The sequence below is a fragment of the Pyricularia pennisetigena genome (genome assembly GCF_004337985.1).
Source record: "Pyricularia pennisetigena strain Br36 chromosome Unknown Pyricularia_pennisetigena_Br36_Scf_20, whole genome shotgun sequence".
Classification (NCBI taxonomy): domain Eukaryota; kingdom Fungi; phylum Ascomycota; class Sordariomycetes; order Magnaporthales; family Pyriculariaceae; genus Pyricularia; species Pyricularia pennisetigena.
Window position 1 is genome coordinate 1 of NW_021940932.1, and position 15245 is coordinate 15245.

General features: G+C 48.2%; 5 protein-coding genes across 5 annotated transcripts; 2 read left to right on the plus strand and 3 right to left on the minus strand.

Annotated features, from left to right (window-relative positions):
• Positions 1-870: 870 nt before the first annotated feature.
• On the minus strand, positions 871-2764 carry PpBr36_11184 (uncharacterized protein; the record flags this gene model as incomplete). The annotated part of the gene is made up of 3 exons (XM_029898286.1): positions 2252-2764; positions 1994-2165; positions 871-1916 (listed from the first exon to the last, which is right to left on the minus strand). Exons 1-3 carry the CDS (start codon positions 2732-2734, stop codon positions 871-873), a joined length of 1701 nt encoding a protein of 566 aa, XP_029743260.1. The 5' UTR covers positions 2735-2764.
• Positions 2765-5612: 2848 nt separating this feature from the next.
• PpBr36_11185 (uncharacterized protein) lies at positions 5613-6546 on the minus strand (the record flags this gene model as incomplete). Its single annotated transcript, XM_029898287.1, has 3 exons — positions 5613-5832; positions 5908-6006; positions 6086-6546. The coding sequence occupies 3 exons, from the start codon at positions 6544-6546 to the stop codon at positions 5613-5615; spliced, it is 780 nt and encodes a 259-aa protein (XP_029743259.1).
• Positions 6547-8720: 2174 nt separating this feature from the next.
• PpBr36_11186 (uncharacterized protein) lies at positions 8721-9182 on the plus strand (the record flags this gene model as incomplete). The annotated part of the gene is made up of 2 exons (XM_029898288.1): positions 8721-8859; positions 8992-9182. Exons 1-2 carry the CDS (start codon positions 8754-8756, stop codon positions 9180-9182), a joined length of 297 nt encoding a protein of 98 aa, XP_029743262.1. The 5' UTR covers positions 8721-8753.
• A 2676-nt stretch (positions 9183-11858) lies between these two features.
• PpBr36_11187 (uncharacterized protein) lies at positions 11859-12883 on the plus strand (the record flags this gene model as incomplete). The annotated part of the gene is made up of 3 exons (XM_029898289.1): positions 11859-11901; positions 12253-12301; positions 12391-12883. 3 exons carry the CDS (start codon positions 11859-11861, stop codon positions 12881-12883), a joined length of 585 nt encoding a protein of 194 aa, XP_029743261.1.
• A 129-nt stretch (positions 12884-13012) lies between these two features.
• PpBr36_11188 (uncharacterized protein) lies at positions 13013-15119 on the minus strand (the record flags this gene model as incomplete). The annotated part of the gene is made up of 3 exons (XM_029898290.1): positions 13013-14028; positions 14968-15021; positions 15068-15119. 3 exons carry the CDS (start codon positions 15117-15119, stop codon positions 13013-13015), a joined length of 1122 nt encoding a protein of 373 aa, XP_029743258.1.
• Between the last annotated feature and the right edge of the window lie 126 nt (positions 15120-15245).

Below are 15245 nucleotides of genomic sequence, written 5' to 3' on the forward strand. Positions count from 1 at the left end.
CCACGGTCAACGCTTGGGTTTGAGAGCCTTGAAGATCTTCGCCTCTATCCCACGCCTGCTCTTCCAGCCGAGTGGTCCGTGCCTAGGCATTTGGTCCTCCAGCTAAACCTCTTTGCCGGCCAACTCTACATCTCCTCCTTTACTGACTACACTGCGCTTTGTAACATGCTGAGATTGGACTGGGAAGGTGGTGGGAAAGACGGGATGGTGGTCTGCGCAAACGGTTTCGTCGACTCGGCATCGAACCCTGGAAAGATCCTCAAACATTCCTTTAAAAATAGTCCCGTCAGCTTCCTCAAAGTGTACCTGACCAAGGTCCGTCGCGACTGCGAGTCGATCGAAAAGACCCATATGGGCAAGATCCTGAACGCTGTCATTTTACGACCCGAGGACTTTTAATCTAAAACAGGTGGATACCATGGTCTGGGAAACAAGTCTAATTATTGTGGTCAGATGAATTGGGCGCTTTTTTTCTCTTTTTATTTTCTTCGAGGCAGGCTTCGGTATTTCTCAACCGCTGCAATAATGGGATGGATTTCAGCAATCGGCAACCACGGACGCGGAGTTTTATTTGAGTAGAATGTATGTGTTCGGAGAGAGAAAGGCGTGCATGTAGATGTGATAGGCAAAGTTGGTCAGCTAAGTGAACTAGCTACAGTCTGTAACGGATGAGGTCACCCGTAGTATATCGGCACATATAGAAAATTGAAGCATGTGCTCCATGCTATGCACACCTTCTGTCCAGGTCTACTCCCTGGCACAATCAGAAGCATTTCGGCCTTTTTCGTTGGTCTTTGTCGAGTCTGGCAAAAACTTCTAGCATAGTGGAAATCCGCCTTTCGCAACGTTGACGTGCGCGTATCGGCATCCTCAGCCGGAAGTAGTTTTGCTCGCCTTGTGATCCAACGAGGTCTTAACCCAGGCCTCAACATCTCGCAGAGCTTTGCGTGGGCACGTTTTCCTTTTGAGCAGAAAGCCCTGGATCTCGGCAGGTGACATCTGGTCTGAAACGATCTTGGAGCCAAACTCGGCTGCCATTTCAATAAGCTCATCTGCATCGGTGATGGAAGTCTCCAGGTCGTCCTTTTTGTCGGTAGCGTCGAGTGGACTCAACCACTGCGAGGATTGGACGCTTTGTTCGATGCTGTACAAGCGCTGGAACAACTCACGTGCCTGCTGCTGCGTCGCATTGCGAAAGGCCACTTGTAAGTCAACGCGACCGGGGCGGACAAGGGCTTCATCGAGAATTTCGGGCTTGTTGGTAGTCATAATAAGTATGCGACCCTCATGCGCCGCCACGCCGTCTATGGCGTTAAGCAGGCCTGACATGGATATACCTTTTTGATCGTCTCCATGTCCCCTGCCGACCTTAAGGGCGCGGGCCAGGTCTGCAACCTTCCACTCGCTGGGTCCTTCTGTCTTGGTTTCTGTTCTGATCTCACCTTCGGCTCTGCTCATTCCGGCTGTGTCGATGTCCTCCAACAGAACGATGCATCTTCTCGGCAGGCCGTTAAACAGGGTGGATAGATCCTCATCGCTCAGCTGCGGTTCTATGAGGCTGATAACGTATATTTCAAGCCCGAAGACACCGGCCAACGCAAAGGAAAGTGACGTCTTGCCCGTGCCCGGAGGGCCGTGGAATAAATAACCCCTGCGCAAAGGAATGCCTCGGTTCGAATACCAGCGTTCCGTCTTGGGCTGAAGATACTCGTTCATATCGGAAAGCACGGCCGTCTTCTGCTCCCGGTCGAGCACGACAGTGCTTATGGGACGAACTGGACGTTTCGCGACCTCTCTCCACGCCCGGCCGTGGAATCGGCGTTGTGGGAGGCTATTGGGCCGCATTATGAGCGTTTTATCGCCGTGGTCCTTGTGGTGATGCTTCCGGGCATGGGCCAAAAACTGCTTAATAGGCTCTAAATACACCGGGGGGTTTTGTTTGTCAGTTAGGTATCGAGGGCGCTATATAATTTAAGCTATAACTTGGGCTCACCTGGGGAAAGTCCAAAGGTGGAAATGATGAAGGTCTCTTTTTCCCTGATAGTGACGGCCTCAGATTCTGTGTTGCTGTTGTCCATCACGGATCTCTGCTGCCGGTCAATACTAAAATACTTGCCCTGGAATGAGAAGATGTGGGGACCAGAGGAGGGGGTATAGCGTATTGGCTAGTTTGAGCAAATTATCAGTATATGAATTGTATTATTATCCTTTCCAACTCACCTTGATCGGCCTAAAGACTGGATGTACCCACCGTGGTTGACTTTTGTTGCGAAAAGTTCAAGTACTCAATGCCGTTCTCAGAAATTGTTGCCAGATCTACCTGTCGCGTGCCGTCTTCCCACACGGACTGGAAAGCCGTTTCGGCTATCAGCCGCCTCGACCTCACGGTCCGGGGCTGGGCGGCCAGCCAAGCCATGACATGTTCAAAGATTTCATCATCGCTGGACACGGAGATTTTCGATGTTATATATTCAAGCGTGAGATGCCACACGACCGAAAAGAACTGACGTGTCAGGTGGTAAGTGACCCAAGCAAAGCTTGTTGCAGTGACAAGTGCCGTCGGAAGGTAGGCGCCGAGGCTCTGGTTGACAATAATCAAAGTTCGTATAAGTGGGTTGCCGTGTACTCTACTAATCAGAGGCATGATAATATCCTCGATCCCCAGTTTGCTCATGAGAAGGCTCCCAGGAGTAGTCGAGACATTACCGGCAGAAATATCGTCTGTCGTGGACATGTTGAGGTTTATCGGTTTCGAGATTCGACGTTTAAAGTTTCGATATTAGCACGAGTAGCCCGATGGTAAAAACAAAAAGAGCAGGATACTGTTCATCTTATAATTAGCGGGGGGAAAGGGGACCTAGATTCGAGGGTTGAGCGATGTGGCTTATACGCGTCTTCTTTACGGAGCTACACGTTTATCGTCAATAAAGGCATGAAAAAATCTTATGCGCCCTACCACTAAATCTTGAGGCATATCACAGTAAACATAAACCTTCTGTCTGATCTAGTCACAGATTTGGTTGAAGCCAAGGTCTGACAGCGTAGCAGTCGCGTTACACAGGTTCTTTTTTCGTTCATATTTCAAAAATAATTGGACACAGCTCGCCGTGTTCGCCTGTAGAGTTTGCTAGGACGCGCGATATTTCCAAGTTACAGGTCAGCATATAAAATTGATTGGAAGACAGTAGAACTTTGGGAATTGTATCCCAAAACATACAATTAAACACGCCGATCAGTCGCGTTTTTCTGTGAGTTATTCTCGTCTTTGTGTGGAGGCAATGGCAAGGGTGGCGGGAGCGTCGTCGCGAACGCCAAACACAGCTTAGGAATGTGATGCAAGACCGCGACCAGCGGCAATTGGCTCCATTTGGACGCGAACGCCAACCTGGCATATTCGTACGCGTGAAAGGTCTTCTTAAAACATGTCCGCTCGGCGTCAGAAATAGCCTGGCAAACGCCAAAAGAGGGGAGACACGTTTGCCGGCGGAAGCTTGCTCCCGTGATTTTGCCGTGATGTATTTGATCAATTTCTTTAATGTCTAACGCTATTTTAAAAAGCATTCGGTCTGTTTTGTTATTCCCAACAAAAGTATCGACCCGTCAAACACACAGCTACGTCTCGAGCCATGGATTGTGCAACATTTGCAGTATACCACGACGTCGACCGTAGCATGACTGCTGAACAGATTGAGAATTATTAACAGAAGGTCGACGATTGTTGGTATGGTACGTTGCCCATTAGCCAGGCTGTGGATGATGCCGTGGCTCAAACCAGCGGAAAGAAGCCATATACAAGCGAATTTTTATCTGCTTCTCCACTGGTAAATTGGCTGGCGGGGATTGGATGTTAGGCCTCGGAAATGTTCAAATAACTCCGCTGCAGAGGGAGGGTATTGGTCACCCTCAAGGATGCAAAGCGAAGCGTCGGGAAATATCTGTATCTCTTATTACTTTTTATCTTGCTTGTGCCTGAACTTTTTCCGAGATCTGTCAATGCAAAAAGATTTTGCTATCCCTTACCGAATATAAATTACAGGAGGCCTCTCTAGTCCTAAATGTTAGGCCTTGTGAAACGGCTTTTCAAATTTCTATCTGCCTTTTCATCTGCGTGAAAAGGAATATTTGTATCTTTGGCTGCATTTCTAGGCAGTGGACAAGGGCACCTTGGACAAAGCTTCACAATGAAGCTTCTGCTTTACTCGCCCCTACCAATTATTAAGATTTACAAAACAGTCCATAAATAACAGTCAAACTAGTGATAACTTATCGTGAATAGGACGGTGACTTCACCCACGTGGGAAAGTCGTGAGTTGGAAGGCTTAAAAAAATCCGGGTCATGCATCTAAGTTTTCGGGGATAGAAGAGTGTAAATGTTATGTCGTTTTGACCTTATTGATTTGAGCTTGGCCTACCAACTGTCGTCCTCCCAAGGAGCTCTGACTGGCTCAGAATAAAGGCAACGTTCCAATACTAGCTGAAAATCTCTAATCGCCGACGCATCTTCCAATCTTTCCGACTGACCGACGTAGGTATAGCCGCCGTTCAAATCACAAATCGTCTTCTTTAAACTCTCCTGTCAGTTTAATTCAGGCCACAATCTGCTATCAGGCGTGACGAATGGATCTCACAGGTAAATGGCAGGGCCGGAAGAAATCCGTATGGTATTACGCGCGATTTCATAAGACAGTTGAAGCGAAGTAATAATAGCTATTAACGCTCGAAGGACCATTTTGATAGCACCTAAAACACTCTAATCTCTCGTGAAACAGCCTGACCGCGTCCTCGGGCTTAAAGCAGCAGCAGCAACAGCACATTTCCGTAACCAAGGAATGCCGATAGCTTTTACATCTTGAAACATACCAACAAGCCCACCGATTAGCCGCCGAGAAGTCTCGTCCAATAAACTCATTTTATAATTATACACCACGTTCGTGTTCTGGTCTGAATGAAACTGATTGCCGTTGACCGCGGCTTGCATCACAATCTCTAAGCTGGAGTCTGGTAGCTGTGACGACTCACAGGGTGTCCAATAGAGATCAGGCAAAGACCGGCGTGCACACCACCCTTGTCTTTCAACACAAAGACAAGACAAACCATAAGACGCGACTGATCGACCAGTTTGTTTGTTTTTATGTTTTGGGATACACAGAGCTGCAATTTAGCACGCGTTGTGGAGGAGGCGATCTTCAAGTGGATCATCCGGAAAGAAACGAGCTCTGAAGTACTTGAGCAGCGGGGCTGGACTGCGTCTGTCGCGGAACAGACTGCCCATATTGCAGGGCCGTGGGGATTGAGGAGGACGTGAAACAACTACTGTTGCAGGCACCTGCGGAGCTGCTGCCGGCGAAATTGCACAAGTACATAAAGGCATCTCTCTTACGAACGTATCGGGATATAAAGATCTTCAGCTAGTACTGAAACCTTGCCTTTGTTCTGAGCCAGATAAAGCTCCTTGGGGCGAAAGATATCAGTCTGTAGACTAGGCTCAAATCAATAAGGTGAAAACGATGTGATATTTACACTGTTCTATTCACGAAAACTTAGACGCATAACCCGTATTTTTTAGCCTTCTAACTCACGACTGACCCACGTGGGTGAAGTTGCCGATCTAATCAAGACAAGTCATCACCCTTGAACGTCTCGATAGGTTGGCCATTCTTGATTGAATGCAAGTAATCCTTTGCCTGTGGGTGATACTTTACCTTTGCGTTTGGAGCATCGTTTTTCGTGTGTCTTTCGACGTGGCTGGCGAAGTTGTCCCTACGACTTCCTTGGTAAGGGTTCCCTCCTTGGCATAGTGGGCAGATGAAGATTTCAGGGTTTTCATCATGTCTATGGCAACCTGGTCAGCTTTCGGCGTTTGAGATTCTCATTTTCTTGTGTGCAATCATCCTAGGGAATATGTACCGTGACTTTTGATGGCGTTTCAAATGTTTCCGGCAGGTAAAGCGTAGCTCACAACCTTGGAAATCACAAACATATTTCTTGGCCTTGATCTTGCTATGCCTGTTTTAGACAAATCCCTCTCCTGTCAATTTGAGTTGGGCCAGTCTTCTCATTCCCCTTTTTGACTTCCAAAACGCACCTCTTGCTGCTGGAAGCAGTAGCAGTAGCATTAGGCGTGGTACAATTACCAACGTCATAGTTGTTTTCGGCGGTGTCCTCGCACAAATCCGACAGTGGCTCGCCGCCTGTTGTATATCCAAAACCAAGGTATCCGACTTTCTCTGCCAGGGAGATGGGGGTCTGTGCACGAGCCATAGAAGGCCTAGAGCTCTGACTCTGCCCAGTTGGGTCGAAGAGTAGTCTTGATGACGAAGGAAGATATTCTCTCAATAAAGGATCAAGTAGATCATCGGCTTCGGTTGCCTGTCCGGTAAGGTCTCCAGCATAGGAATGGTCGTCGCCATAGTACGCGGTATATGTTGCATGATCCATGCTGTTAAAAATGGCTGTGTATCCAGCGGGGGACCTTTGTTGGGAGCAATCGAGAAGCTGAATGGTTTTTAACAGCGCCGGAGGCTTGGGAGACCAGTTTGAATACATCTCTACAGCATTATTTGGTAATATGTTACCGTAGGTAGATATACTTTCTCGCTTTCCAAGCATCTCGCCCAGATCCCTACGAAAGCAGTCACGAGCTCGTTAAGGTGACGTGCTAGGTACCTCCTGACGCCAGATGGACACGCTTCAGCGAGGACTTTGCCGCGTAATGATATACCAAGTTCGCGTTCGCGTCTAAATGGAGCCGATTGCCACTGGTCGCGGTCTTGTATCACATCCCTGAGTTGGAACCCGACAGCCGTGACAACTTTGGAATCTCCAATCAGAGCTTAAACAGCACAGGCGCTCGCGACGACGCTCCCACTACCCTTACTTCTCAACCAAGGAGAACAACCAACCATAAGACGCGACTGATCGGCGGGTTTGTTTGGATAAATAACAGCACTCAACACGCGTAGAGGAGGAGGCGATTATTTAGAGTGGATCATCTTAGGAGAGAGAGGGGGACTGGACTGCGTCTATTACGGAACAGACTGCCCATATCCTGGCAATCCTTCGCTTATTTCCACGTTGGCTGCATGCGATACGTATGCTTTGGCCGCATCCTTCTTTTGTGGGCGTTCTTTGTGGATCTAGTATGCATTGTTTGCTCGTCCCACCTTAGTCGGCGAGCAATAAGAGCAGGTGTGGTGGGATATGGGCTTGTGAGTTACACAGTTTCTCCTTTGTGGAGGCCTCCTTGTTCACCGTTTATCTTTCAGGTTGATTGGGCATGATTTGTGATGCTTGCGGGTGGCGCGTTGTTTTGGTTGTCTATCCGCTGAGTAAACAGGGAGCATGTACCCGGTCATCAGATGTTCTTTTTCACGGCTGCTTTGGAGTTGGGGTGTGGACGCAGTCACTTTTCATAGTAGCAGTACTGATCGTTCCCGATGCCAGCTTCTTCACATCGGCTACACCCATACTCGCGCAGGGGGTAATCACATATACGAGTTAACCGGGGTTGCCCATACCCTCGAAAGTCTGCTTTGGGCGACCTTGATCGTTTCCGGCCGCCAGTTGTCCCCGGGATCTGACTTGTACCAAGTTCCTTGGCAAAGTGTTATAACAATCCGGCTTTGTTTTTTTGGTTTAACATGTATGAGTAATTGTTGGGTACTTCGTGCTTTCTGGATAGTTAGCCTCGTCGGCGAGTGGGCCGTTATATGCCAACCGAACGAACTGTAGTCGGCCTCCACCCCTCGTTTCTCAATGCAACCTCAGGGGACCCACCACTCCCGTTACTCAGGCATAAGTTTACCCGACACAACAATCATTCTCGTATCTGCATAGACGAGGCTTTGAATCACCCAGCTTGGGGCTCCTTGCTTGACGATAAGCTCCGAGCAACCGGCAATCACATTCCCGGCTGCTGGTATTAGACTGGTACCGAAAACTGATGCAGGCATCCGGCTCTATCACCACGTATTTGTCGTCAGCCTAGTTGCAGGATGACTGGCACCCCAACCTCCTGTCCTTGATACAACCTTCGAAAGAACCTTCGAGGACCCACCTTAGCGGGACAGTACACCCATTAAGCCGTCACGGTAATAAGATGATTTGTCGCGAGAGAGGTGTTATAGGGTGGGTTTTGGAAGGTTACACAAAAGGATTCCCTCGCCTTTTTGTCTTGATATTCCTTGCTCGGGTGGGTTTAAAATGGTCGTGGATGGGGTGTATGCGTTATATTCTCGATCATGAGACCACCCCGGGAGCAGTAAATGAAACTCGGCAGGCTGGAGTCGTAAATCTATAAACTGACTTTGACAACACGCCCCCACGCGTTATCCCAGAGAGTGGCCTTGTTAAAGCGCAAGTCTTTGCCTTCCGTGAGGGCCCGTTCAAACAAGTACGACCCTAACCGCGTCGCCCACTTATCCGTACTTAGTGGCGGGTTTTGGTCCTGACTACCGTAGTACGCGCATATAACGACGCGTCTTCCACCCGTCATCATCACCGGTCCAATACAACGATAAAAACAACCAAAGGCAAAACATTGTTTGTATTGTTAATCAGTAGACCAGAAAACGGCACGTGCGAAAGATAAATGATTGGATCATAGGCTTCGAACAAGTCCTTCACAGCCTCGATGACAGTTGTCAATTTTATCTGATACACCGATCGGCCCCTGTCCATGAAACCTGCATCATGTACCATTCTCACCGTGTGCATTTTCAAGTACAAATATTCTATTGTGCGACTCGCAAGCCATGAAAAGTGATATCAATATTAGCGGTGAGGGGCATCAACAGCCTAGTGGCGCAAGAACGAACGTTTCGCGTGGGGGCATTGTGACGAGGATCCGGCCGAGAGGGTGTGTCCTTTCTCCTCGAAGGTGTGAACGCATGCAGAGCAAAGGAACGATAGAAAATCATGTTCTTATTAAAATAACAGGGGTACGCAAAGGAATGTGGTGCACCCTTATTCATCCTGGCTGCAGTCTGGTAGTCGTATGCGGAACATCAGTAATGGAGGAGAGGTACATATCGGGAAGCTGTGAGTCTGCTATTAGTAGGATCCATTTTCCCCTCGAACTCTTGGGATTGGCGCTGCCCAAGTATGTAATGCTGCCGAACAAAAGCGATGGCTACACCGGGTTTGATAAATTGAGCTGCAGCGTCCGAGCTACTCGGATGTGATACGCCTGGCAAGTTTCCAAAAAGCTGTGCTGCTGAATATCCCTGGCCGTATTTCGCAACCCGAAATGACAAGAAAGATCAGACCTTGGCTGCCGCCCTGGACTGAATCCAGATATTGTTGTCAGCAGCGGCAGATTTCGGCAATCACCGCCCTAAGAATGCTCGGTGGAATTATCGATGGATTCCGTATGCACTTCTATTGTTCATGTGCCTCGGGTGTAATCCCATCCTGTTTCTCCTGCACGTGGGGAACAATCTACTCGCCGCCATTTTCTTCCCTCTCGGACTCCTTCAGGAACGTTTATGGGGCTCCATGAAGCGCATTCTGAATGCCGTTACAGACGAAGCGCTGAGAAGAACAACCGACCGTTCAGTCAGACGACTGATCCGCAAATTCACCCTCGGCACTGTTTTGGATTTTGTCACCGCATTCATTTTGATGGAGCGCAGCGAAGGAGGGCACATTGTAGAAAATGTCCGACTTTTTGCCCATTGTTGCGTCGCCATTTTTGAAATCGACTGTCCTTTAGTCTTTTATAATATTCGCAGCGGTCAAGCTCACATTCAGAACTGCTTGTAAATACCTTGCTTAGACTTAGTCAGCTTTGCTGCGAACGCAGCAAAGCTGACTAAACCTAATCACACGAACCGCAAGATAAATATTAAATCAAAAAATAAATAACAAAAGCTAATTTTTAGGCCATAGTGGCAGCGGTAAAACGGTTCTGCTCAAAGCTATGGCAAAATTTTGCAACGCAAACGGGGGCGTTGCCTTGTGTGTCGCCTCCTCTGGGGTTGCAGTGTTACAATTTCCCGGCGGACGTGCTGCGCATTCCGTTTTCCGCATCCGTTTATCATTTAGCAAAACATCCTTTTGCTCTTTGAAATGAGATTATAAAGTGGTTTGACTGCTTAAAAAAGCTGATTATCTGGAATGAAGTACAAATGCAAAATAAATTCTGCGCAGAGGCTGTCGACCCTGCCATGCGGCGGATCCGTAAAAACAATAAGCCAAAGAGCCTAGAGAAGGATTGGATAAGATACAAGTTTGCAACAAGGGTTGAATATGTATTCCAAAGGCGGACAGAGGCGATGAAAGCTTTCGTGTTCCTCAGCTCCTAGTCAAGACCTTGTACCAGCACTCAGACGCATCGCATCCCTGGCGCACAGCACAGCCGGGGACTGCGGGAGACCGGTACAGGGCTCACGCATGAGCTTGGACTTCACCATCGCCTTTGCCTTTTGCAACTCCGACTTCAGTGCATCGGGGTCCTCAGCCAGACGCCGGTGCGCCTCCTCCTGCTCCAGATTGCGCTTTACTGGTGAGGGCTCACCAAGGGGATTTTCACGTTTGGATTTTCTTTGGTTTCGTTTCTCGGCGTGCGGTGCAGAACTAGTACGGCAATGGCTGAGATCAGTTGCCTTGTAATGGTCTCTCTCGTGTTTCTCAAAGTTAAAATCGCGGACGGAGCTCTGGTGAGTTNTTTGAAATTCGAAAGTTCTATCGATTTCACCATCGGGATATTACAAGAACGAAGCATATGTGGTTCACCTTTGTTATGTGCTGCAATTAGTTGTGGTAGCTGTTTGCAATCCCTTTTGCTTGTCTCCCACTTGGCGGATATGTCTCCCTGTGGGGGAACATGAGTCGGAGGGTAGAATATAGCGAGGGCTTACAAATCACAAAACCATAGCTTCATCTTCGGTCGCTCTTAGGCCCACAAATGCGCGTGAAATAGGATGCTAGGGGACTATAATCTTTTCAATATCCACTCGGTTGAATCTTGGGTCGCAAGCCATCTTGAGGGCTGGACTGGCAAGCATATTGATGAGGAAGATATCTGCTCCAGGCTTTCTACCCTCATTTGTGATTATCAATCCACCGCAAATGAAGTTTACCGGGCAAATCCAGTTACAGTTAATAACCATCGGCCGGTCGGCTGCATGCCGCCTCTGACGTGGGGCATCAGCACCCCAGTGGCGCGAGAATGAACGTTTTGCTTGCGGGCATTGTGGAACTCGTGCACGTCTAAACCGTCGCGGCAAGCCGTATAAATACCACTCGCCCAACGAGTGCAATGAGTGCCTCACGCATTGGCGTGCTTACGCAACTTACTGGTCACGGCTGCTATGCGGCCAAGCTCCACGACGAAGAGATTCCAGGCAGGTGCTACAGCTATTATTGCACAAAAATTCTCAAAAAAGGCCAATTTGGACGACCTGATGTCGGGAGAAACCATCAAAAAGACAGACTGGAAAGAACATTACAATCTCACGGATACCGTTATAATTTTTCGAGGAAAGAAGGAAGTTGAGCGTTAAAATAACCTGCATAAAATTGTGTACAGCGAGGGGGTTTTTCGTGTGCTGTATAAGGAGCAGTTTAAAATATAGTAACCGCCAATCATCACTCCAAACAGGCTCGGCAAGTTTATCGACAACGTTTTTGGCAAAACAGAGGCCGTGCAGCAGACAAATAAGGACTATTTGCTCGCACAATTTAAATATAGGTAAACAGAGCAAGGTTCGTGGATCTATAGCTTTAATAACATTTTCCGCGAGTGGATTCGGAAGGCCAGAAAACCGTATATTGTATTTTCGGCATCGTACCTTTACGCGCAATTCCTGGTCCGACGCCAGAAGGACGCAACGTGCTTTTCCGGCAATTTTTTGGCCATGTGCAAAGCCACCGAAGATCCGAAAGGCTGGGCTGGGATACGTAACTTAAAACCCCCATTACACGATTGTAACGATATTTTTTACTGTTTTAAACGGTCCACAAAAATTCGGTTAAGGATGATGAGGAAAAGACAAACCTAGGTAAAGCTATTGAGGAAATTAAGGCGGTGACCATTGGAGTGTAACAAACTCGTAAATGATATAACGAAACAAATGGTACTTATCGAGCTACAATTCTCGTTGGTTTTACGCCCCGAGTTCCAGTCCAAACTCAACCTTAACCACTTGGGTCGCGAGCTTGAAATGCAGGGAAATTTTTAGCGTATGGGATTTCGATGTATGCGATAGGTTAAAACGCATGTTCTGTTATTTGACCACTACTTCATTCTAGCCAAGATTATCCCGAGTAAGGATGGGCGAGATGAGAAGAAATACGAGGTGTCGAAAGAGGTAAGCCTACAATTTGACTTTTTTGGCTGATTAGGCGCAGTATATGTACTAATACTGGCCCCGAAGGGCTTACCCCCAGAGAATTTTTCCCTACTGTATTTGACAATCAGGGGCGCGAGAAATTTTTCAACCAGAGTCTAGCCGCCGCATGCCGAGCGGCATTTGCCATCCACGTTGAGCCGTTACCGCAATTTGTACCTGGTACGACCGGCACTAAACGGACGCGATGTGTCTGGAAATCCAACATGACGTTGGCAGAGTTCCTTGACGGGGAATTCCCAGCGACCGTTGAGCCAGATATGCTGTCTGGCAGGTTCAAGAAGCGACTTCTTTCGCTCCGTAACTTGGTACGACACGCCGACATTACCGTCGACTGGACCCCTCACCCGGATCATCTGATGTTGATATATGAAGATGACAAGAAGGTGCTCAGACTATTTAATCTACCCTGTCTTGTTGAGGCGCTTCACGAGGCTAGCAAGTTCTGTAAACGCACTGCCTCTAAACCACAACAACGCCATACATCAGCACATTTTCCAGGAGAACCACGAACTGGGACCAATGAACTCTGAGATGGAAAATATAAACAAAAAGACTATTTCCGACCGCTTCCCACTGGACCATCAACTCGTCCATCATTCGCTTGCCCCCGGGCTGGCGCAAACGCATACTGTTCGGCGTCAGAGATCAACAGGCTGAGCTTACGTAATTACCGCTGACCGGCCTCGTACTGCTTGTCGCTGCCTCATCCTCTTTATTTCTTTTTCGGCACTGCCCTTCAAGATCAAATGAGACTTGGTGGTAGCAGAAAAAACCCTCGCCCGCTTATTTTTTACCGCGTTGACCTCGAGTTGTTGCTGCTTTTTCCTTTTCTTTTGAGCTCCGGCATAAGGTCGTGGATGTTTTTGCGTGGCTGGCGCAAAAACGAGCGATTCGCATCGATCCCCACCCCGCTGCTGGCCTAGTGCGACGGGCAACTTTTCTGTATTCTTGTTTCTGCTTGCCCCTTCAGCAGGCACGTCCTCGCATATTGGCGCCCTAGATCTGAAATGTTGCGCATAGAAAGATAATCCGAGGTTGTTTGCATAAGTCGAGCCCACAGGGACATGTGAATTTGGCTTATGCCGTGGACTACCCATAACAGCTGACGAGGATTGCAGCCAACCAGAAACGCCGCCATCCATGTGTGGTGCACCAAACAGAGGATTTGACGGCACCTGATAAAGGGAGGTGGGGACAGAAATGAGCGAGTCGACGCTTGATATGGCTGGGTGTTGCTGCTCGTTTTGCCAGCACGGCATAATATGTTGAGCTTCCCGAGGCTGCACTGCGGTGTTTCCAAGGTCCGTCTCAGACAGCTGTCCATCTGCAACTTCCTCCGGTTTCAGGAACTCTTGCATTATCGCGTCCCAATTGAAGATGTCCACAGTGATTTGCTGACTTGTGCCTAGATCTTGATGAGCCTGCAAAACTCCAGCATTTACGGTGCCAAAGTTGCTACCCACGCCTAAACCTGGAAGCCCGCTGTTTTGATCGCAGATGCTTGTATCCAGGAAAATGGAAGCCGATCCCGGTGCTGGTAGGGGGCAGCCAAAATTGCCCGGGGCCACGAATACGGGCACATTGTTTGAATGCGGGACGCCCCCCGTAGAGAAATCAAAAAATCTGCGGCAATCTTCCATGGCTTTAACTTCCGTTGGGCGGTCCAGTGTCGTCGCTGTAATAGTAGTAAGTAAGAAAAGGAGGCTTTGTATGCTTTTAGCTAGATATTTAGGTTGGGAAATTACTTTAGAACTTGTATTTAAGTAGGAATTCGCGATGATTATCGTCGTAGGGCTGGGTGTTGAGAGCAGCAATTTAATACTAGGACATTCGCTGCATTTCGGCCGATAGAAACGATAGGTAGCAGGAGGTTACCTAATACGTATGCATGTGTCGTATTCGCCCGAACGACCCACCAGCAGCATAACTTTAGGCAATTTATCCTCTACCGTGTACCTCTCGATGCAACCTCCAAGGACCCACTACCTCCCGGCCTTCTCGATGTAACCTCCAAGGACCCACCACCTCACGGCCTACATGACGCATAATTTCATGAGACATTCAAGCCATGTGATGAGCAGAGCTATTGCCTGAAAGCCTACCGGCTATGGGGGTGCAAGGTAGTTCCTGCAACGTACCTGTGTAAATTTTCTACAGTAAGACAAAACAATGATGCTTAATGTATGTATGGGCTACTAAACCGCGATACAAAACAACAGGTTTTGTAATTGACAAAGTCCAGAGTACAAGCAGTGACACGTCGTGAAGTGGAAGCTGATATGATTTATTTTTCGTATCCTTCGAGAGGCGCAGCGTTAAGATCTGGGGCGGTGGGTCCGTGGAGGTTGCATCGAGAGACGTGGAGGCCGGAGAGGTTATGTAACCTCAGAGGACCCACCATTCCCGGCATCCGTCCGCCTCAGCCTTTAGGAAAGTCGAAAAAAACGAGACTAACCGTGATGTTAAAAACTGCAAGGACCGAAGCGCTTACACAAAGCGCCCTTATGCTAACCGGTGAAACTTTGAACAAAGCTGTATTCCCGAATAATGTCAACACTACAAAGAAACACTGAAGTTAGTTTTGGACTAGATTTGTCCAATGTTCCAGCCGAACCTTGCTTCATCTTCTCAAGAAAATGGCCCAGGTGTGGGTTCTCTACCAAAAGGCCTGAGGTTAGATTCTGTGTCAGGCCTCAAATCTATATTGTACTTACAATCCATTCGAGATAGTTTCCTGTTTGGCAATTTGAAGTTTGTCCTGATCATAGTTGATGAACGTCGCAGTATGGTTATTTTAACGCTAAGAGCTTCCGATAACCTAATCCCTGATATTAAAAATGGGCTGCATTGGGCAGAAGCTAAAGTGGAGGGCACATCGTGTCCTCTCGTTCA